Consider the following 22,729-nt stretch of genomic DNA (forward strand, 5'->3'; position numbering starts at 1 on the left):
TCCAATTTTTCAAAGCTTTAGCAATATTCATACACCACAAGCACTTAGAGAAATGCAAATTATAGCTTTGTTCAACTTTTCTTAAGTATCTGAGCTTAAAGAGTACCAGAGAAGAGATTCTCTCTAGGCTGTCAGCTGCAGTCCCTAAAAACTGTATTTTTCCTGTGAAAGTCAGGAAATACTCAGCATGAGACAAACTGACAGAGACCAGTAAAACATTCATTTTTAAAACCAAAGCTGGAAACTAGGCATAATGTGTCTCCATGTCCAGAGGGCAATGAAATCTGCTACCACAGCTCATGATGAATCCACCACACCAACTTTTATCACCCTCCCTGCCCCCTACACAACCTTCCCAGTGACATTTTTTGGACTGCTGAACTAGAAATTTCAAGAATACCCTAGCTCAGCACCACAGTGATGCTGAGCGGCTGAGGACACAACAGCACTGCTTATCCTGACACTGAATGCCAGGAAAGCAGGAAATAATTTAGATCTGTACTTCCATGCTGCATTTTCTTCTGCACAGGGGAGACCCACAGACCAGAGCAGAAATCCACAGATAGTTCTAAAATCCCTGCATACACATTATTTAATACAAGACTCGATCCCTTAAAACAAACCTTTCTTCTTTGTTTTTGCAGATGCACTCCCCGATTATCTCCTTAATTTCAGGATCAGTAACTTTCTCAAAGCTTGCTGGCTTTATACCCTAAAAGCATAAAGAAAAACAATTTAATGTGAAAAAGAATTATACGATACCTCTTAATTAAGCATATTTTCTCTGCATTTTAAAGGCAACTCAACCCAGGTACTTACTAATACCTTTAAGTTGTTAGCCTTAATGCAAAACTGAGTTGAGGATTTAGAGGTACTATACTTCTAAATACCATTGCACTTCAAAATTAATACACTAGTTTGCACAAGCTCAGGTGCACATAGGGAAAGGATACCTTTTTCTTTACCAGCCTTTGCAAATTTTACCTTTATATCCTCTGGAAGCTGAAGTGAATATTCAAGAAACAGCTAAGTTTAAATTTCAAAAATAACCATTTTCTGAAATTATTCCTTTTATGTTTTTGCCTCAACTCTCAAAGCACTAAATGAATAAAGACAGATGATCACAGTTTTCTTCAGACAGCTAGTACTGAAAATGAGTGAAAAATACCTTGGAATAGTCCATATTCCCGTTTCCCACAAACCTCTTGCTTTTCCATGACCCAAGCACTCTCCAACACATTCTCTTCTACATAAAAAAAAAAGATCAACCCCAAAACCAAGCAGGGAAGCAGGAGAATACAACATCTTTGCATTGCTCCTGAATTTCCCAGGATATTGTTAGAAACCCCTTGGGGATATGTCATAGAGCAGGTGCAACCTATAAATCTAGTTAAATCTCTGTGAAATGTTAGCATTTTTGCTGGGAACAGATTTGGAACAGCAATCTATGAGCACGGCCTTTCAAGGAGAAAAACCAACTACCTATTGCAGAAGAAAACCCTGGGAAGCAGAATCAGTGTCCCCACATCCATGTATATATTCAACTACAGGTGACAAGCGGCAATGCAAGAAGTTCTTCTTTTTATTTTTGATGTCCAGCATAAATCACAGAATTAATTGATTCCCTTTTAAAAACACGTTATTACCTCTACCTACTAAACCAAGATGTATATGGATGAAAATATGACAAAATTTATTTGAGAAGAGATGATGCAGTTGGACTTTATCACTTAAGAACCTAAGTACTTCCAATAAAGTCAATGAGCAGAACAAAAAGGAAACACAATTTCCTCTATCTAAAAACCAGAATGTGGTTAAGCACATAACTGAATGGGAATTGAACATTTAGCTCCATACAAATCCTTTTAAAGTTGCACTCTGAAATAACAGTAAATAATGGCTCATGCAATCATAGATAAGGAGCCCTGCAGAGTGGACTTTTAGCTCACCCAGTGGATTAAAAGAAGACAAGTATTTTCAAAGAGGGTCTACAAATAATACACTGAACTAAGTCTTGAATAATTTTTATGGATGAATTTCAGTGAGGACTGGAGCCTCTCTCAGAATTTCTGAATATTTCAGCATCAGAGTATACTTTTATTTTTTATGAACATTCTATTGTTATTCAAGCCTCAGATTCTACTTCAAACCTTATTAATTAATAATTTTAGATCAACAACCCCCTATTTGTCTTGAAATTCTAGTGTGAAATATTTAAATTGTAGATTTTGAAAAAACAATAATAAATATACAGAACAGTCACTCAAAGACTCAGCTCCTTCGTTTTTCTTCAGCAGAATGCCGCAGAGATCCAAAGAAACCCATCGTTTTGAGAACAAAACAAAATAATCCATACACATGGCTGGCTGGCTGTGACCCACTAAAAAGAATTATTTGCTTAAGCAAACCTAAATCTCACTGATGAGATGAGGGTTCAAATTTTGTCTGTTAGAAAAATGTGTTCAAAAGACACTGAAAAGCCTGGGCTGCAATGCCCAGGCTGGCTCCAATGTGTCACGGCAAGCTCTTAGTTGAGCTCTGATATGTGAATCAGAAATGAAAGAAAACAAAGCACCATCAAAATGTATTTTCAGCAGGACTCCTCTGTACCCATAACTCATCTTTAAGCTACAGGAGTCTAGTGTGTTCTCCATCAGGAAGAAGGATAAATCTATACATTTCAATTTACTGTTGTTTGCTATGAGAAAACCTGATTTCCATATTAGTACGACACTCTCCAGGAAGAAAGTGTAATAAGATCCAATAAAGGCTTTAACCTGAAGAGAGACAGGTTTAGATTAGACATAAGAAAGAAATTCCTCCCTGTGATGGTGGGGAGGCCCTGGCACAGGGAGCCCAGAGCATCAGATCCCTGATGACTGGTTCCCAATATTGACCTTACAAATTGCTTCCACAAATAAAAACCAGCAACTCTTCCACCAACACTTTATTTTCCCCATCTTTGGATAGAACACCAACTCCTCTCCAAATATCCATTGTGTTAATCTGCTGAACAGCTAAGCTATGAGTAGATGACTAAAACAAATGAGGACAAAAATTGTGAAGTATTGAACAGAGCTGCTTTGGCAAAGTGTTTTCTCCCTGTCCTTGTGCTATAGGATGCTTTTCTTCCTTACTCTCCAAGGCCAGCTCCCTGGGACACTGCAAACCCTCCCTTGCAGCACAGTGCCCCTGACAATGAAGGGGGATTCTATTTGGCATCAAAAGGCTCATCTCATTCACCTAAACAAAAGCCATCTGTCTTCCCTGAGCATTCCCAAGGAAACACGGCACCAAAATTCAAAGTGTATTAGCTAAAAGATTATCCATGACAGTTTGAAAGCTGTACAACATCTTATAAATTAAAATAAAATCAATACCACGTGAAAGGCAGGTCTCACTGGGTGACATAAGGGGCATAATGATAATACAGATCCCTTAAATGTTGAAATATATATACACATATATAAACCAACAGCAAAATGAGAGATCAAATTGAGAGCTTCTCTGTACCAAACAGGATGATTTATTCTGGCTCCCTCACCACCACTTGTTTCCATTCTCTTCTTTCTGAAGCAATTAGATTTGTCGTCCATTGCCCTCCAGTACAAGGCAGCTGAGTCTACAGCCAGACACATACAGAAAAAGTTGCATCCTTCATGCTGAGGGAAGAAACGTGCTGCTTATTCTGCAGGGTCTAAAAACAGCCGCTTGCCATTTTCCATCAGCAGAGCACACTTTGGAAGAACAGCACGTGATGCTCTGAATGAACACAGCGAATGCCACACAAGTCACTGGCACGTCTGACCCACATCAGTCAGTTTTCTAGAGGCTTTCCTGGCCCCTAGAAGTGCCCTTCCACCCCAGAGACAGCCTGCTCTGGGTTACCACTCCACCTTCCACCTGAAGGTAACTCTAGGCTCACGTCACTCCTAAAAAAGGAAAAAACCTTCTACCAAAAAAGGTGAAGCCATGTTTCCAAGTGAAACTGCACCCCGGCACACACTCTCTGAAGTCAGTGAAATGAAGGTAAAGCTCTCAATTTTACCAGGATTTTGTTCTATGACATCACTGTGTACAACTATAAACTCATCTCTGTTTCCCTCCAGAATGGTGGTCCACCTTAATGTGAAGCTAAGAGGGTTATCTGCAGATCTAAGAGCTCCAAAAGCCACAAGAAGTCCATGCAATGACAGCATTATTTGCCTGCTGTCATTGTGCCATAGCCACAGCATTAATTCTGTCTGTGTGCACTATGGCATACAGCCTGCATTTGCTGAGAAAACCTTCAATAGTTGATGAGAACAAACAGTATGAAAGCTTTACATGCAAACCAGCACACTGTCACAGGGTGGGTTGTTCTGAAGCACGGGTTTGTACCACTAAACCCAAGGAGATGGCCCGGAACTCTCTTCTCTGGAGATGCAGCTGCTCTGCTGTGCATTCTGCAGCACATGCCTAAGAAAACACTAGGCTGGAGCAGCCTGGGAAGGTCACAGATTCCGATGTTTCATCACTATTGTCTATATCAAAATCACTTGGCAGAATGATTAAACACAAAAAAAAAAAATCTGAGTAAGAAAAACAATCAAGTTATGCATGAAAAATGAGATTATGGCATCAGAACGAAGGGCACTGCAAATATGCTGATCAGGAAATCACTTCAAAGTGAACTGTGGTAAATGTGGCTTGGCCCCACTGCTTGGGAAAGATGTGTTTTCTATTTACGGTACATATCCATTTTTGAAATGTTTACACTCCATCCATCAGGCTGAAAGGGCAGAGAGAGGTGACAGGTGGGAAGAAGCATGTCTTGTCTGGCAGAGAAATGAACCCCTCTGCACATTCCCAAACATGACCACCTCCTTATCCTGGACAACTGCAAGCATACAGGCACATGCAGAAAAACAGGAATGCAAAAATTAAAGCAGCAATTTAGCCATAAAAATACAGTCAGGCAGAATAAAAGGTCACTGAAATAAATTAAGTATAATAATCTTACACTACAGACATGTAGAATATGATGTATGCTGAAATAATATCTCAGAAAGGTAATGTTTACATTTTCTACACCAATAAGGATGACCAACATGCGTACCTCATGTCCTAGTACCAGGCAAGGGCATGGTAGAGTGCTAGGACATGGAGTAGCAACTACTGAAAAAAATATTATAGTGGCAAAACCAGAATCATACCCTGCCTGTGCTGGGCAGTAGAGGGAATATCAGCTCAGTGGGACCCAACAGAAGGCAGGCAGTCTAAACTTTTTGTTGGTTGTCACTCCTTGATGCAAACTCTAGCCAGCAATTCCAACCCCTATGGATGCTATCGACACCTCTGGTGGCTGCCACTACAATGCTGAGCCCAAGGCAGGAAAAGAGAGTTATTTTATTTTATACTTTTTAAATAAAGGTATCAGGCAGCTAGACACAGCAAACACATTTCACAATGCACTGACCCTCAATTTAAAACACTAGAAATAGTGCAAGAAAGCCCCAGCTTCATAAAGAAGCAAATGTCCCACTGAGAAGCTGCAGCATTCAGGGGCTCGGCATCCATTCCATCCAAGAAGGCCAGAGTCACCTTCTGCTCTAGTGAGAGCCCCAAAACTAATCTAATACTGGAAGAAAACAGTCTAATTCAACCTCTTCATTTCAGCCTACACTCCATTTTTGACTGTATTTCAGTTTATAAGCCCCAAGGCTCGCACAAGCTGCTGCATCACCAAACCTAACTCCTCATCCAAGTGATCTTAGAGTTACTTTGTCTTTTTGTAGTCACTGCCCCAGCTTAGGGCACACCCCACTGCATGGTGCTGGCTCACGACCCCACACTCCAAACTCCTCCACCTCCTCCTCAGACCCCACAGGCCACTTACGCTGCTCAGAGCAGAGTCCCTTCTGTCGGCAGCTCCCCTGCAGATGCAGCTCCGCTAGAGAAGCTGCTGAGCCCACCAGAAGGTTCCTCCTGGGACAGAGGATCTCCCCTAGGACAAAGCTCCTCCTGCACCCTCACCCCAGAGGTCCACCCCCTGCTCCTCCTTCCTGCCTGACAGTTGTGCAGCTCATGGCATTTGACAGGGCTTTCTCCACTCCACAGGGAGCCGATTAACCCTTTCCTTGGAAAAAACAGTAATGCCAGTTTTGCCATCTAGGGAATCCTGGTGCCTTTGCTCCCACTGCTATCACCCCAAATTCAGATGAAAACTGCACACCCTCCATGCTGGTACCTGATGCTTTTGTCTTCAGCTTTCCCTGCTAGACAGTTCTGCTTCAAAAATACCCCCTACAAGGACCTTTCAACAGCTTCTCCACCACTGCTTTTTCTATATGATAAATATCATCTCCCACCTCTCTGAAGCTGCCAGTATAAAGCCATTTTTACAAAACTATAATAATTTACCATCTAATCCTGAGCTGTGTGAATGTTACTGCCATAGAAAACAAGTTGGCTCAGGCTTCCATCAGTGTTTAAAACAACAGCTACAAAAGTCTAAAAACTGAAACATAACATCTAATTAGGAATCTTCTGATTAATCATTATTCTTTGCCATTGTGGAAATTGCTTTGATAAATGAAGCTTAGGAGCCTTGCAACATCTTAATTACTAATATTCCAGATGGCTACGAGGTGTGCGCACAGCTTCTCTGTGTACATGGAGCAATGAAGAGCTTGATGTTCTCTGTGGCTCCAAGTGCACACACACCTTCCCAGTAACACCAGCTCCCACAGTGATACTGAGTACCTGACTGGTTCACATACAGGACATGAAGCTACAGAGCGTGAAATTAGAAGAGCCTCTTGTAGCCACTCTGTGAAGCCCTAGAGTCCAAGGAGGAGTCCTCTAAGCCACCCGCACTGGTAGCATTTAGGCCATATCTGAAGGACCATACCAAAACAGAACCAATATCCCTTGTGCCAAAGCTAATACACTGTAATAAAGAACGATGGAATAACAACATGGAGTAACCATGTGGCTCAAGGATCACAGAATCACAGAATGGTTTGGGTTGGAAGGCACCTTAAAGACCATCTCATTCCAACCTCCCTGTAATTGGCAGGAACACCTTCCACTAGACCAGGTAGCTTCACTCCTGCCCAACCTAGCCTTGAATAACAGGGATAAAGGCAAGGAATTCCCCTGAGCCATCAAACCCATTCCATGTCTCTGAAAAGCTGCAGCATGGTTTGCAGCTAGCCCGTGGTGCAGAGCATGGTCAGGCAGCCAGCAGATCCATGGCTGCACACACTCACCTCCCTGCAATGCCAATGGAGCTGCTACTGCCACAGGATGAAGGTAACTGCTGAGCAGTTTCTGAGGTCTTTTGTGGGCTTTAAAATCATTTCTGAGAGGCTCTGGGTTGAAAGTAACACTCTAAGAAGAATTAAACTACCAAGCATCAGCCCATTGGGCTGTATTTGTGGCCGATGGAGATAAAATCAGCGACAAAGATAACTGAAAATATTTGATGCAGCTGCATCAAAACACACTCTAAGTGTAGAGCTGTAAGCTTACACATAAGCCTGAAACAGGTTTGTGCAACCCAGAGCTCAGATACCTCAACTTCTAGAATGCAGTATACACTCAGCAGTACCAACACCTCATCAAAATACGCTTTTGAACCTTCAGTGACAGGATCCAGTACCAATTAAGGACGTGTACTCACACAGGTTACTTTTCGGTAGATTTGAGCAGCATTCTGGCATTCTGAGTAAGGGTATTCTGAGGTAGCCATTTCCAGCATGCACATTCCAAACGCGTAGACATCCACAGATTCATCATAGTGTTCCTCGTACATTTCTGGGGCCATGAATTCTGGTGTACCTACACAGACATACAAAGATAATGTTGATTTTTTTACAGGAGTCCAAATGGCTTTAACCACAAGCTTTTTCACCTGTGAGAAGTATGCCCAGTACAACTGTGTATAGGTGCATGCAAGATAATTTCAAAAGAGCTCAAGCATCGCCCAGGGAGGAAATCCAACACCAATGTATGCACTTCCATGCCCATGGCTTGCTGACAATAATCCAAAGCGGGGAAGCAGGGCAGAGGGGAAGCAGGACAGAGGGGAGGGGGAAGGAAAATAATGAAAAATTTCAAAAATTAACAAGAAAATGAGCTATGGTTCATTTCCTGCCCATACTGAAGTGATAGAATGGTTTCTGTCTGGCTGGAGAGAAGGATGTGTAAAGGGCCGGGGAGGTGAAAAGGGAAGAAGAAATGAGAACCTTCACTCTTGCCTTTATCAGTGCAAATTTGCATTTTTTTTGTTTCCGCCAGAGATACAGAGTAACCATCAGCAGGCAGACAGCACTTTGGAAGCCAGTAGTATCACAAATCACCTACAGAGTCATGCACAAAACATCAAACCTAATTCTGTCACTGGTTTAGTGGGACAAATCAATGAGGCTACTCACAGAACAAGGTCCTACTCAATAGGAATTAGAGTATCAGGACTCTGATGCAACTCGGTAAATATGAAGTGAGGCACTAGGAGATGCAGCTTGGGGACAAGCAGCAACTTCCAACACCTGCAACATTTGCTCAGCAAACTATTCTGAAAAGGGGGGGCTTACAAAGCAAAACAGAAAACTATTAACATTTCAGTAATTCATTCCAGGAACTGTATCTCATACTGTAATTCATTTATTTCCTTTCTACATAGAAAAGATGAACGAAGAGAGATCAGTGCAATGGTGTGCCAAGACACAGTAGCAGCAAGCTGTTGGGATGCAAAAAAGAGAGTGGCAGGTCTTGGACCATGAGAAAGACCCAGATAAACTCTGTCTGTCCAGCCTCAGCACCCAAACTGCCCCCAGCCCTGGCAGATCCCATCAACGCTTGGTTATCATTAATAAGCAGCAAAAGCACAACTGTAATTAAAGTAACATAGAATCAGAAAAAGTAGTTCTGGCATATCCCAGGATGGTTTGGATTGGAAGGTACCTTAAAGATCATCCCATCCACCCCAGCCATCTCAACCCCTGAGAGGCAGGTACACCTCTCACTATCCCATGTGGCTCCAAGCCCCATCCAACTTGGCCTTGGACACTTCCAGGCATCCAGGGGCAGCCACAGCTGTTCTGGGCACCCTGTGCCAGGGCCTCACCACCCTCACAGTAATATGTTTCTTCCTAATATCCAATCTAAATCTCCCCTCCTCCAGTTACAAGCCATCACTCAAGTCCTTAAAGAAATTGAGGAAACGTCATACCTGGAGGTGTCCCAGGCCAGGTTGGATGGAGCTTGGAGCAACCTGGGGTAGTGGAAGGTATCCCAGCCATGGCAGACAAGATGATCTTTACAAACCCTTCTAATCCAAACCATTCTAGGATTTTCTGACTTGTCCTGAACTCTTTAAATGGCAACATAAAGGACAACCCTCAAAATTAGGGTCTGCTTTTGCACACATTTCTGGAGTAGACTTGACTTAACTCATGAACAAGTGTTTCTGTAAAATTAATTTCACAAAATTCAATATTGATCTCTTCCCTTGTTTGTGCTCTTCCAACTTGTCCTTCCACCTCAAAGACACTCATTCCTCCAGCCATAGCAAATCAGCCAGACCCATGTCATGGAGGCTCAGTGTAGTCCCTCTCTCTGGGTGTTACAGCTGTCACCAAGGCAGAGGCTGCCACTCAGAAAGGGTTAACAGCTGCCACAGAAAAATTATTTTGGAGCTGCTGCCTTGCTTTAGAAGGAACACGACTCAGCAGCAGGAGTGAATCTCATGAATTACAGAACATTTAAAACAAATCTGAAAAAGTGTTAGCAATAGTCTAAGAAGCAAATGGAATACTTGGCACCATTCCAAAACAAGACAAAAATGACATTTTCCCCCATTGCTTGGAGTGGAAAGGAATACCTACAAGCATCCTTCAACATAACAGCCTAGCTAAACGTGAAGCTGTTCAGCACCCATTCAGCTGCTCTTGGCAGGAGCAGGTTTGCCCTGGCTGGGCTCCCGCAGAGACACTGCAGTGTGCTGACTTCATCCCTTCCAGCCAACGGGAAGTGCAGCTACTGATATGCCTTTAGAGCTACTCCCTCTGCAGTGGGGGCAGCATTACTCATCACCAGTGTTTCCAAGCCTCCTCAATTCTCTCCTTGGAGCAGTACTACTCACGAAAATTATAAGCTTAGTTTTATTGCCAAAATGAATGCAGATACTTTGCCAGCATCCTGCAGCCTTTACAGTATCAAACTCCTCCCAGACATGAGTGTATTTTGATGGTGTTCTGTTCATAACTCATTTTACATAAACTTGTATAAGTATTACTAGTATTCTTACCAATATTGGTATTACTGATGCTACTCCTTGAATTGGTACTACTGATACTATTCCCAATATTGGTATTACTTATATTATTCCCAGTATTGTTATTATTGATATTATTCCAATATGTCCCATCAACAATTGTGTACCCTGCAAAAAAAACTGTTTGAAGAAATACTGATCCTCAACAGATAAATACACCACCCGTTACTAGAAGTTAAAAACAAGAGAAACTTAACAAATATAAACAAACACAAGTTCATTAAAATCAATGAAATTAAGCAGACCCACAGCAGCCAAGCACATATCTGAAATTTCTATTGTTTTGACTTCACTGGTTCCGGGCTCTCTATGCATTAAAGATGATACAGGAGGAAGGAGAAGAGGAAGTTGTGATAACATTACTTACTGATTCCTATTTTTATAGGGGTATAGAGGCAACAGTCCCAAACCTACTTTAACTTCCACTACCAAACTGCAACTTAAAAACCACTAATGCAAAATGGAAAAGGAACATGTTAAATAGACAGCCACGATACTGACCGAGGGAAGCCAAGGAGAACAGGAGCATTACCTATGACACTTTTGGCAAACGAAGCTCTTTTGAGTGTTGCCAGACCCAAGTCTCCTATTTTCACAGATCCAGTTGGTCCAGTTATAAAAATATTATCACATTTCAAGTCTCTGTGAATTATTGGTGGAGTTCTTGTGTGTAAGAAAAGAAGACCCTTCAGGATTTGCCGACACCAACTCCGCAGGACTTTAGGTTTCATCACTTTAAATCTCTTCAGATACCTGGAGCACAACATACACACAAGTGGGTGTAAAGGAAGTGAAACATTTTGTTAGAGCTTTGAGGGGCTTTAACAGCATGGCTTAACTGTTCTGAAACTCCACTATGGATAAGAGCCCCTTATTAGATGCTACAAGAGCAACACAGAAATATCCCAAAATTGAATGAAATAGATCTTTTCAAAGGAGGAATTAGAGCATTCAGTTTTAGGGTAGATCATTATAAGCATTCTTAGTGAAAATACAACCAAATATTTTGAAGTCTAATAGTTCAGTGATTCGTTTCATGCAGAGAAGAGCTTTGGAATATGTTCATGTATTTTGATTTAGAAGAATACTGAAGTTTAATTTTAACCACAAGACTTAGACCTTTGCACCACGCACCTGCATTTCTTTCTATTTACCTGAAGCACCAGTTGGGAGGGGACATTTGGGGAAGATGTAGGGACTGCTAATGCAGTGGCAGAGTAGCAAACTGGCTGAGTACAACTCCCATTGGGGCTGAAAATCTGTTCTAGAATTCATGCCAACCACTTGATATCAGCCTTAACGAGACTGTCAGTATGAGAAGCTTTTAAGTAATATTGTTTGGGAGATAACCTAGAGCACCTTCAGCTTCTGAGAGATTCTACCATTCAAGTGCTATTCCATTTGAATTCCTTAACAAAACATGCAAATACAAGCCCAAAAGCAAGCACAAAACATACCCTGACAAATCCAAACGTCACAGGCGGAAAATCAAACATGCCAGAGAACAGCTTTGAGTTGCATAACTGAAACAGGGAAGCAGGCAGAAAGAGATGGAGGCCAAAATTCTGCCCATCAAACTACTGCTGTTTAAATGCAGGGACAAATGACAGATACCAGAGAACAGCTCAATTTTTTTGCTTTTATCAGGAGATGGCTTTTTTCAGCATACAAAAGTAGGATTTTGCTATAAATGTCTGCTGCTATTCTTAGCCCCTTGCCAGAAGCACAGTACTTACGTCTTCAGTGTTCCAGAGGTCATCAGCTCGGTAACCAGCACGATGCATCTTTTGCCTTTTGCACAGGATTCCCAGAAGTCATAAAACCTCACGATGTTTGGGTGCTGTAGACCTTTCAACATTTCTGCCTCCTCTTTAAATCTCTGCCTCTCTACTTTTGTGAGTTTTCTGTCCTATAAGCCAAAATGAGACATCATTATTATTAGTGACGGACAAAAATAAAGGCCTTGCGTTGCCAGGGTATTCAGAATTTTAGATTTGTTTTATGCTTGTGTCAAGAGCAGTTATAAAGTCTTTTATGTAAGAGAGCAGCAGCATTATGAACTAGGGCACCTGGCCTAAATCCAGTATCAAGAAGACAAAGAGATGCCTGTGCTACGCCATGCTCGTGACAGGACTAATATTTCAGGCACCATGAACACACCCGTGGCATGATGGATCAACCCCCAGCTATTTCTTCATTTTTGGGTGTCATGAGGCTCCTCATCCAAGGGATTAATACCCACAGGATGCCATTTCCAGGTATAGATGTTCTCACAGCCAGGACGGCTCCCACTGCCCTCAGCTGCTCCTGGGACGCTCTGGTACAGAGCACCAGCTGAGGTCCGTGCTCCTCGCCACACTGGGTTCTACAGCCCATCCTGTTTACCTCAGGCTAAATTAAAACCATGTTACCTTCTAAAAAAATCCAAACACATCAATTTTTCTATGTGTTCGCTGTTCTGCTTCATTTTAGAGGCCTTTCCCATCTTTTTGGTAAAGGAAGTGTTTGCAGCTGTCCTTTAACTTCTTGCATAGACTGCATATGCATGGAAATTCTTTAGATTAGGAATGTGAAAATGTCATGTTCAACGACTCTGGTCTTCCTGGGGAATTTCAGGGCATTTCCCTCAAGCTCCAGGCTGTGACATGACCCTGTCCAGCACATGCAGAGACTCTCTGTCTCTACCATGGCTCAGGAGAAGCTCTGAGGCTGCCTGGACTTCCCCAGCACACGGACACCTCAAACAAGCAGCCGGACACTCGCTCTAACCCTTTAGGATGATGAAACAGGGCAGCAGGGGAGTTCCATCCCAGACCAAACCACCATGCCTGCCTAGTTTGCCCCCCTTGGCCAAAGCACTGCCCACTTCTGCCCTAGAAATGGAGCTTTTGGGATCTTTAGATGGTGGTCTTACTCAGAAAGCTGAAGGCTCACCAATCACCAAGATTAATAAGTTCATATTTTAAACTCAGACTTCTTTCTTTTCTCAAGCCACTTAGGCACATCTGTACGAGCTGCACTCCTATGGACACAGAGTGAATTAAATGGGAACACAGCTGACTTGTAGCCAAGATGCAAAAGGATCAGCCACTGCCATTTCCACAGCCTGTCCTCACCCACAATCCCAGGCACTTCAAGATGGGAACGAGAATTCCCATGGCTACAAACGCTTCACACAGAGACGCTTCATCAGAGGAAACACAGGGCTGGAACCATGATTTGGCTCTTGGTGGATGACAAAAAACCCTGCCACAGTGCTGTTTGTGCACGGGGGGTGTGTTTCCATTCGTACCTGGGGCTGTTCAGGGTGCTCTCTGTTCACTCTGAGATCCGTGGAGCAGCATCAGAGCAAACCCTGCCCAAGCAGCAGCAGCCCTGGTGCTGAGAAGTGCAGGGTGCCTGTGGTGACCTGGTCTGGGTCCCCAGGGCAGCCAGAGCCCCCCATGCCCCACAGGGACAGCAGCACATGGAACACCCACAGCCGAGCCAGGCAGCACCTCTGCTGCTCTGTACCAGCCACCTTTCTTCTAAAGCAAAAAAAAAAGCCCCCAAAAAATCAACAAAAAACCAGGCTGTCTAACAAGTCAGGCAAGAAGAGCCACAGAACTGCTCTCAAATCCATCACTTCTTCCCTACTGCCGAGTTTCCTTCTCATTTAAAACCTGTAGAATAAATCAAACACTGCTGTTAGGAAAGAGAAGGAGCAAGTCCCCATTTAAGGCAGAAGGAGCAGAGAGGGAGCTGGCAGAGAAAAGGAAAGGTGGCAACACAGATCCAACAGATTTGCAAATTTAAAAAAAAACCAAAAAAGTAATACCATAGTCCTTGACTCTCATTTCCAGGTTTCTGAGCACTGTGAGAACTTTTCCACTGCCACTTTATTGGTAACTTTTAAAACTATCCTTCAGCACACAACCATATTCTGTATTTTCTACATATTACAAGTAGGATCATTTTTAGCAACTGCAACAAAATGATTCTGGAAGGCAAATGTGTGTTTTATTTGTAATTACAGTAGCAAAAATCTGGATTTTTTTCATCAGATTTATGAAAAAGCATTGAACATTGCTGAAGAATTAAGCATTGTTTTCCAGCTGGAAAGGTGAGGGCCAGGGCAGAGCGGCCACCCCTGCAGCTGCAGCCTCCACCACGGGAGGGGTCTCTGGTGCCACCAGGGCTCAAGCAGCCTCCTTGAAATTCCTCCAGGCTGAACCTGACACATGAGTCACTGGCAAAAACATAAGCTGATTCTGAAAGGGTTTAAGGGTCTAACTGTTTTCTACTCTGAAGCAGCACCTGTTTAACTGCAGGACTCACTCAGGGTTTAATCCAAACAGAAGAAACCTTCACTGGGGTCAGAGACACTCATTCCCCATCATATTAGCCACACAAGGCAAAATGTCCTCATCCTGAAGCTAAGGGTGTAAGCCTGAAACAACCTCCAGGTATTACATTTTAAGATAGAGAACAGTATTTTTTGGAAAGGTCATGACAAAGAAAGGTGGTTATAGGCTCATGGAATAGTTTGGGTTGGAAGGGGCCCTAAAGATGATCTGGGTATGAGGAAGAAATTCTGCACTGAGAGGGTGAGGAGGCCCTGGCACAGGGGTCCCAGAGCAGCTGTGGCTGACCCTGGACCCCTGGAAGTGTCCAAGGCCAGGCTGGACAGGGCTTGGAGCAGCCCAGGACAGTGGAAGGCGTCTCTGCCCATGGCAGGGGGTGGACAAGATGGGATTTAAGGTCCCTTCCAACCCAAACCATTCTGTGATTCCATGAATTTCCAATTAGCACTTTAGAGCTAATTCAGTTCTGGTAAACCCCACACTCATTTAAACTGGATTAACATGATGTTTGCAGCAGGAAGATACAAAGAAGTGAATATCCTATCTATAATCAAATTTCTGCTAATTCAATACATGTATGTTCTCTGCTTCTCCCTACTCAGCACAGCCAGGGGAAAAAATGCTTCTCTCTGTTAATATAAAATTTATCCCTTCATTAAGTTCCTTATGGGGAACAACAGCAAAGACAGGAATTAGTAAGTAAATGTGTTAACAAAAGGAAAGGGAAAACTTACTAATTAAATTTCTGGAATGACACCCAAATTAACAGCAGGAACATGTTCAGTTAGTCATCCCCAAGCATCATTTCCTCCAGGTTCTAACATATGGGCTCTGACTAAGGATCTGAAAATTATACAAGCAGGAGACTGGCTTTCACCTGAGCCTTCAGAAGATTTCCAAGATTAACAAACGAGGTCAAGTTTCTTGCCAAATTCCTTGCAAGGAGCAGACAGATTTGGGAATGAACTCCATCCCCCACCATGAAGAAAGGGGCTCTTGCAAAGAAGACTACATAAATTTTTCACATTCAACGTGTAGAACTGTGTAGGACAGGGTCTGGAGCACAGCTGCTGCTAGAAACTAGAAAGCTGTGCTGCTTTGCAGTTTCACAGAAATTTTTTTATTTTCTCCTTTTAAAGTCTTGAATTTTCACTAATGTTAAAAAATTTTAAACTACTTTAAACACTTGGATATCTTACCTACTTCCTGGCCTATGGACTTCTGTGTCCAGCTAGCCTATAAATACTGTTTTCTTGAGAGTTTTGTGTTTTGTTTTGTTTTTAAATTCTTAAACTGACATTGCTGCATTTACTGATGGTTATTTAATTTTCTCTCATTTTGAACAGATGAAGGCCTGACTGTAAGGCAAATAGGAGCATTAGGTCAGAAACAAGGGCAGGGCTCACCTCCATCATGCAGAAGCCTGACCCACGCTGGTGACGAAGAAAGAAAAACAAGAGGCACTTCTGAGCCAGGGACAGAAATCAAATATCTACATCAGCAGAATGAACATCTGTTCAGATCATTCAATTTTCACATCTACATTCCAAGTATGTAGTTTTGCTCATGTACCGCAACTACTCTTCTAATCAGAGATGGCCTCAAGTGCGAAATCAGCCATGGGACCCACTGCCAGCTGTCTCCTGTGGAACCATCTGTCGGTTTCCCATGGATTTATGGACAGTAGCAGTTCTATTTTCATGTACCAGTCCTATATCTTTAGTATTATCCTGCCTATGCAATAAATGTTTAATAGCATCCAGGACCTTTCATTCCCGCACCCCGTACACCCAGTTATAAGCACTTATCACTTACAGCAATCCTAAAGGATAAAATCCCCTCTCTGTGCACAAACAGCAGATGCCATGAGACAACTTGCAAATCAAGAAAGAAGATTTTACAGCTTCATTCCCTATCAGAATCCAGCCAACATTCTTCTTCAGACAGTAACCCTCGGCTAAGTTACAGCCTGCTAGAAGCACAGGGAGGTTTTCCCAGGGGGAACTCCTTTTCCAAAGGCAGTCCTTGTCCCCATGGATACTCACAATTCAGTGAACAGGAGCTACAGAACAGGCTGAGGAAGATTTTTTTTATTTATTTGCCTGAGTCACTGCTAGAAATTTATGGAAAATTAGGAATTGAATTCAGACCTTTATGGCTAAATTTGGCACAGCAGAAGAGGCTGACTGTGCTTTACTGTTGGATGCAATCATAGCTTGCTGCTTTCTAAATTGATTAAGGCATACCTCAAAGCCTTATAGCAGAGGAACAGTGGGATTCACATCTTCTATTGAACCTCAGAACTTCAGCAGCTCGTCCTGCAAGGGCAGGAGGCAAGGGAATCAATACCCCAAATCTCCAATCCCAAGAGAGCCACAAACACACCCAAGAAACGCAACAGGCCATGGACAGGCCATGCGTTTTAGAGGTTAAAACCTCTCAACACCACAGGCAGAGTGTGTTTTACAGGTGAAAACCTCCCAACATAACCCACCATGACAACCAATGCTTAAACAAAAGAAGTTATTGTCAGAAGCAATTAAATTAATTTCAGGTAGCACCTCCTTAACTTCCTTAATTACCAGTGCTTCACAGGTTCCACATATGCTTGTGATTGCAGATGACATATCAAAACAGTTCTGACTTGCCTCACAAAACATCTTTTTCAAAGGAAACTCTGAAATGAATGTGTGAAAAAAGCTCCAGGACACCAGAACCCCCCTTGAAAGAAAAAGCCCTAACCACAAAAAAAAACCACTTCAGGCACATCAGGCATGAGAACCTGGTGTTTCAGTATTTTCTGGAATCCCATCTGAGCCCAGCATTTACTGAAGTTTAAGCAACAATTGGTTGTATTTTTAAAAAGCCTTTTGCTTCACCTACTTTATGTAACCCACAAACACAATAACTGGGCAGGTAAGTTACCCTCACTCCAGTGCTGGACTTGTCAGCACAGGAGGGATGTTCCAGCTACCCCCTGGAGGCTCAATCCTGGGCTGGCCCACAGCAGGAGTGTAGAGAGAGACATTTCAGTGCTGCTGCCTAAAATATCACCTTCAGAGCGGTGGAAATGGGGGAAAGGAGCCAGAGAGAATCCACCACCCTTGAAGGGCTGTGCTCCCGGTGTGCTGTGACCATTAAAACCTCTCTCAGCACCAGCCCAGCAGCAGAGTGCTCATGTGCTGGGATGAGCCATCCCCGTTGTGCTTCTTCCATCTCACCTTCTTACTCTAAGGCAGTTTGCAAATAAACTTACTATAAAGGTATGAAATACCCTTATATTTTCTGGCCTAGTGGAAGGTCATGGGGGTTGGAAGATGATCTCTGAGGTCACTTCCAACTCAAACCATTCAAGGATTCTATGATTCTCTTTGCTGTGTCTTTGCTACACAGACATGGTATTTTTCCCAAAGAAGAGAGATGCCACCTCTTGCCCACCAGAGAGCCTGCCAGAGAAGCCCTACCACCCTCTGCAGCCTGAGAGGAGGTGCCAAAACTGCTGTTATTTACCCAATGCTACCAAACAGCATGCAGATATTAATGCTCCCTTGCCCAATGAGCTGTACCAACCAAAATGAACACAGTGCAAAGAATTAGCAGAACAAGCAAAGTTTGATTTAGCTTTGCTCTGGCAAGTTTAATCTTGGGGCAGCATTCAATCCTGCCTTTCTAACAACAAAACAGCATTTTCATCCCATTATTGCTACCATTTCCCGTCTAGTTATAACCTAGCAACTGCATACTTCAATCTGTAGTACAGTCTTAAAGTGAAATATTTGTACCAGTGAATTAATCATAGTCCACCAGGAACCCTAAGCAGGCAACAGGATGCTCAGTTGGTCTGAGATGATGGCTTAGGAATGGTAATCCCCAGTTCAGTTCCCTCAGTGAGACTGTCCAAGTCAAATGCTGCTTTCTCTCACTTCCCTGTTTCTCCCTACCCTCTGTGGCAGGATGGAGAGTAGAATATGTATTTTCTGACTCCGAAATAAAGCCCTTGGACTGTGTTGCACTTGTCAGTGAACCCCAGGTTAGGCAGCCTTACCAATCCTAGAAAATGCCCATGGAATAGCCCTTCAAGCCTTGTGATAACGTCCCTGGAGGACTGGCAGTCTTCAATTACACACTAAGTACATTTATTTTAGGAAACTACCTCAAGTTCAAATTAGTTAGAAAATCACCACAAACCCACAAAACACCCTAAGGTTCCCTACTGAACCAGATGGAGTAAACTGTAGGTGAGATTTTCAGAGCTCCTCAAATCATCTTTCCTACACAGCTATGAATATACCTCTAATGCGACCACTCTTCTAACAAAATCACCTTGTGTCACATAAAAGCAGCACTAAAAAGCCATTTCTCACTTGATTCTGTGCTGAACCCAAGAGAGCACTGAGCATGAGGAGATCCCCTTGGGAACTGAGCCACAGAATTACTTGAGTTGGGAAGAACCCACAAGGACCATTGAATCCAACACGAGCCCTGCACAGATACCCCAACAATCCCATTGTTGGGATGCCCATTCCCTGGGGAGCCTGGGCAGTGCCCAGCACCCTCTGGGGGAAGAACCTTTCCCCAAAATCCAACCTAACCCTGCCCTGGCACAGCTCCATGGTGGTCACTCAGGTCCTATCACTGGTCATCAAAAGGAAGAGATCAGTGCCTGCCCCCTCTCCTGTTCCTCAGGAGGAAGCTGCAGACCACAAAGGGGTTTTTCATCATCACCATCATCAGTCTCACTGGCCAGAGCTGCAGCAGCTGCCTCGAGATCTCCATGCAGAAGAATATCTTGTACCATCCACATCCTTTATCATGCCAATGACTGGAGCCTTATTGAGCTGGATATATTTTATCTTGTTCCCAGTGATGAGCTGTCCTGGTGCCAGGCAAGCATGGAAAACTTGTCTGCACAGCCTTCAGTATAAGTTCAGCATCCCAGAAATGTTCATGTCCCTGTTTCCACAAAACATGCAAGACTGACCAAGTTCACATGTGCCTTTATAGAGACATGCTAAAGTTAATTATACTGAGGGATATGAATGTAAAATAGCCGGAAAACAGAAAAGTGATGGGTCTTTGCACAGATCTTAATTTAAACTCCAACCATGGCTCAATGAATCCTGGACAGAAACTTTCTCAGCTCTTCCCTCACACTGCGGCCTACTGAGCCTCCTAGAACAAGTCATTTAATGCTTCTGTGCCCACATTGTGCATTTCTAATGCACACAGAAAAAGGATAAGGAGAAGATCCAGTGCACCCTGGAGATCTATGGAAGAGCAGCACCCTAAGCAGCAGTATTGAGAGCTCTTCTCATCCCAACCTGCTTCTAGTATTAGCTAGGGACCTTTGAGGGAAAATACATGAAAATATTCCTTTAAAATAATTTGCTCTTTCTGTTTTGAAAAAAACATCCTTGCAGAGGGTCATATAATTGCAAATACCCAACTCTCCAGGAAATGTCCAGTGCCAGGTTGGACAGGTCTTGGAGTGACTTGGTCTAATGGAAGGTGTCCCTGCCTATGGCAGGGGTGGAACAGGATGAGCTTTAAGGTCCCTTCTAACCCAAACCATCCTGTGATTCCATGATTCTATAAACTCTTGCACCTGGAAAGTCATGAGCCTCAGAGGCCCTGAAGCTGCTCCAGGAACACTCTGCTCTTGTTCCAGCCCTGTTCCACAGCATGCAGCATCCAAGAAAGGACCAACTGCTTACTGCTGCTACTGGAGGTAAAATTCAAAAGAAAACATGAGTGGGAAGAATATAGTGTGGAGACGAAGGAAAAAGCCCAACTGCCATAACTACTCAAGAGACTGGACAAGCATTCAATGCTTGCAAAGCTCTGGGAAATTGAGGAGAAGGACCTTTTGCTGTCACAAAGCCACTCTTCAGATTGGGGTATCCCAGCTCCTAAATATTTAACAGAGCTATGTGTCTGGAGTTTGGAAATGTCTTCCCTGTGAACCTTTCTAAGCGCTGTAAGGAGCTGTCACTTCTGGTGCATTCCTAACACCACTTGACAACCTGTTAGAAAACACTCCAAGGCAAAAGCTGCACTCCCAGACAGGATACATTCATCACAGTCTCCCATAATGGTTAGGAATTAAGCTGAAAGCATCCCATTTGTAACAAAATAGTTCATTTTTCTTGATTTTCCCTCCTGCAAAGCTTGACATTCTATAGCCCTGCTCAAAAGAATAACAGGAACTTGTCAACTAAAACACACTAATAGTTAAAAATTGAACTCCCCATCCGTTGGACAGCAAGGCATGAAAGGGTAACATCAACATGAGTATGTGAGAAACAGATCTGGGCCATTTTCCAAGGAGATTATATGTTTGGCTTGATAAATATAATAACATTGACATAACAAACTCAGATTTCTGCAATGCATTTGCCTCACATTAAGAATTTTAATGAAACAGAAAATATCTATTTACATAAAATTATTAAAAATTGGGTAAGCAATAAAAATACGCATCCTTGAGGATTTTTCATGAGGTTTTGGAGGGCTCAGGTTTTATTCTAACAAAGTGATTTGAATTTTTACAAAGAACTGTGGAGAAAAAAAGCTCATCGCTAGTAACAAATGCAACACTTTAGAAAGAATTAGGAGAATTCTGCAGCATGAAAGTGACAGGCCGCAAAGAGAGACTGAGCTTCTCATGTAAACAAACTGTGTGTGAGCAACCCAACAATGATGGGGCTGGACAGCCAGCCTGGCCATGGACTGATCCCAACAGAGCCAGGAATAAAGCACAGGAGCTGTGTGGACTGATCCCAACAGAGACTGAGGTACCTTCCTGCTGAGAAGAGCAGCTCCCAGCACAGAGAGCACTGTGCCCCTTAGCACGGACCCTGATTTAAGGACAGGCTGTGAGAACCAGTAAAGCACTGGGCCATACTGTCCATGCTGAGGAGTTCAGACTGAACAGTTTCTCTGAGGGTGTCAGGGATTACCAAATTCACTGAAGAAACTCTTACAAACCAAGGCACATACAGGAGGCTCAATCACATGACCACAGAAGCACTTTGTAACTTGAAGTCTCTGAAACTATTCTGTTACAGACCCCGTTATGTTATAGGACACATGACCTTGGCTAAGGCCCAAAATACTGATTCAAATGGTCTTTACCTTATTATGCAAACAAGAAAGTTCAAATCTTGGCTAGACACCACCTATGAAAACATAAAGTCAGCAGCCCCAAATCTAAACAAATGTGTGTGATGCTCAGTGATAGGAGTCCCTGCAGCCTATCACGACAAGAATTTGAAAACTGGATAAGCAAAAAAAAACCCAACAAAAACAACCTGCATCTCGTACTTGCAGATTCCAAACCGGTGGGCACAGACACATTCCTTATGAGTTGGTGTGCTCAGCCTTGATCACAGCTGTTTCGTAATTTAAAATCTGTGGCCTACAGCAGTAGGATTTTACAATGTGATGGAAGAATTGTTACATGGACTGTAGTTAACAAAACATTTGACAGAGACTCTATGGAAAGCAACAATAATCAGGAAACAATACATTCAATTTTCTGAAAGATTTCAAGAACAGAATCACTGAATGATTTGGGTTGGAAGGGACCTTAAAGATCATCTTGTTCCCCCAACCACAGGCAGGGACACCTTCCACTATCCCAGGCTGCTCCAAGCCCCATCCAACCTGGCCTTGGACACTGCCAGAGATCTAGGGGCAGCCGCAGCTCCTCTGGGCAACCTGTGCCAGAGCCTCACCACCATCACAGGGAACAATTCCTTCCCCATATCCCATCCATCCCTGCCCTCTGGTAGTGGGAAGCCATTCCCTGTGTCCTGTCCCTCTATCCCTTGTCCCCAGTCCCTCTCCAGCTCTCCTGGAGTCCCTTTAGGCCCTGAGCTCTCTTTGGAGCCTTCTCTTCTCCAGGTGGGCACCCCCAGTTCTCACAGCCTGGCACCAGAGCAGAGGGGCTCCAGCCCTGGAGCAGCTCCAGGGCCTCCTCTGGATCTCCCCAGCAGCTCCACACCATTCTCCTGTAGAGGCCCCAGAGCTGAGTGCAGTGCTCCAGGTCCCACCAGAGGGGGAG

At 43.4% G+C, this 22,729-nt stretch overlaps 1 protein-coding gene across 10 annotated transcripts in view; it reads right to left on the reverse strand.

Annotated features, from left to right (window-relative positions):
• WNK2 (WNK lysine deficient protein kinase 2) overlaps nucleotides 1–22,729 on the reverse strand; it is a 95,261-nt gene that overhangs the window by 48,681 nt on the left and 23,851 nt on the right. For all 10 annotated transcript variants that reach the window (XM_038148888.1, XM_038148887.1, XM_038148885.1 and 7 more), the window contains exons 2-5: nucleotides 12,058–12,230; nucleotides 10,854–11,074; nucleotides 7,667–7,824; nucleotides 624–712 (exon numbers count right to left, since the gene is read on the reverse strand). In XM_038148888.1, coding sequence (XP_038004816.1) covers nucleotides 624–712; nucleotides 7,667–7,824; nucleotides 10,854–11,074; nucleotides 12,058–12,230 — 641 coding nt within the window. The remainder of the gene's footprint in view (nucleotides 1–623; nucleotides 713–7,666; nucleotides 7,825–10,853; nucleotides 11,075–12,057; nucleotides 12,231–22,729) is intronic.

Source organism: Motacilla alba, chromosome 12 (genome assembly GCF_015832195.1).
Source record: "Motacilla alba alba isolate MOTALB_02 chromosome 12, Motacilla_alba_V1.0_pri, whole genome shotgun sequence".
Classification (NCBI taxonomy): Eukaryota; Metazoa; Chordata; class Aves; order Passeriformes; family Motacillidae; genus Motacilla; species Motacilla alba.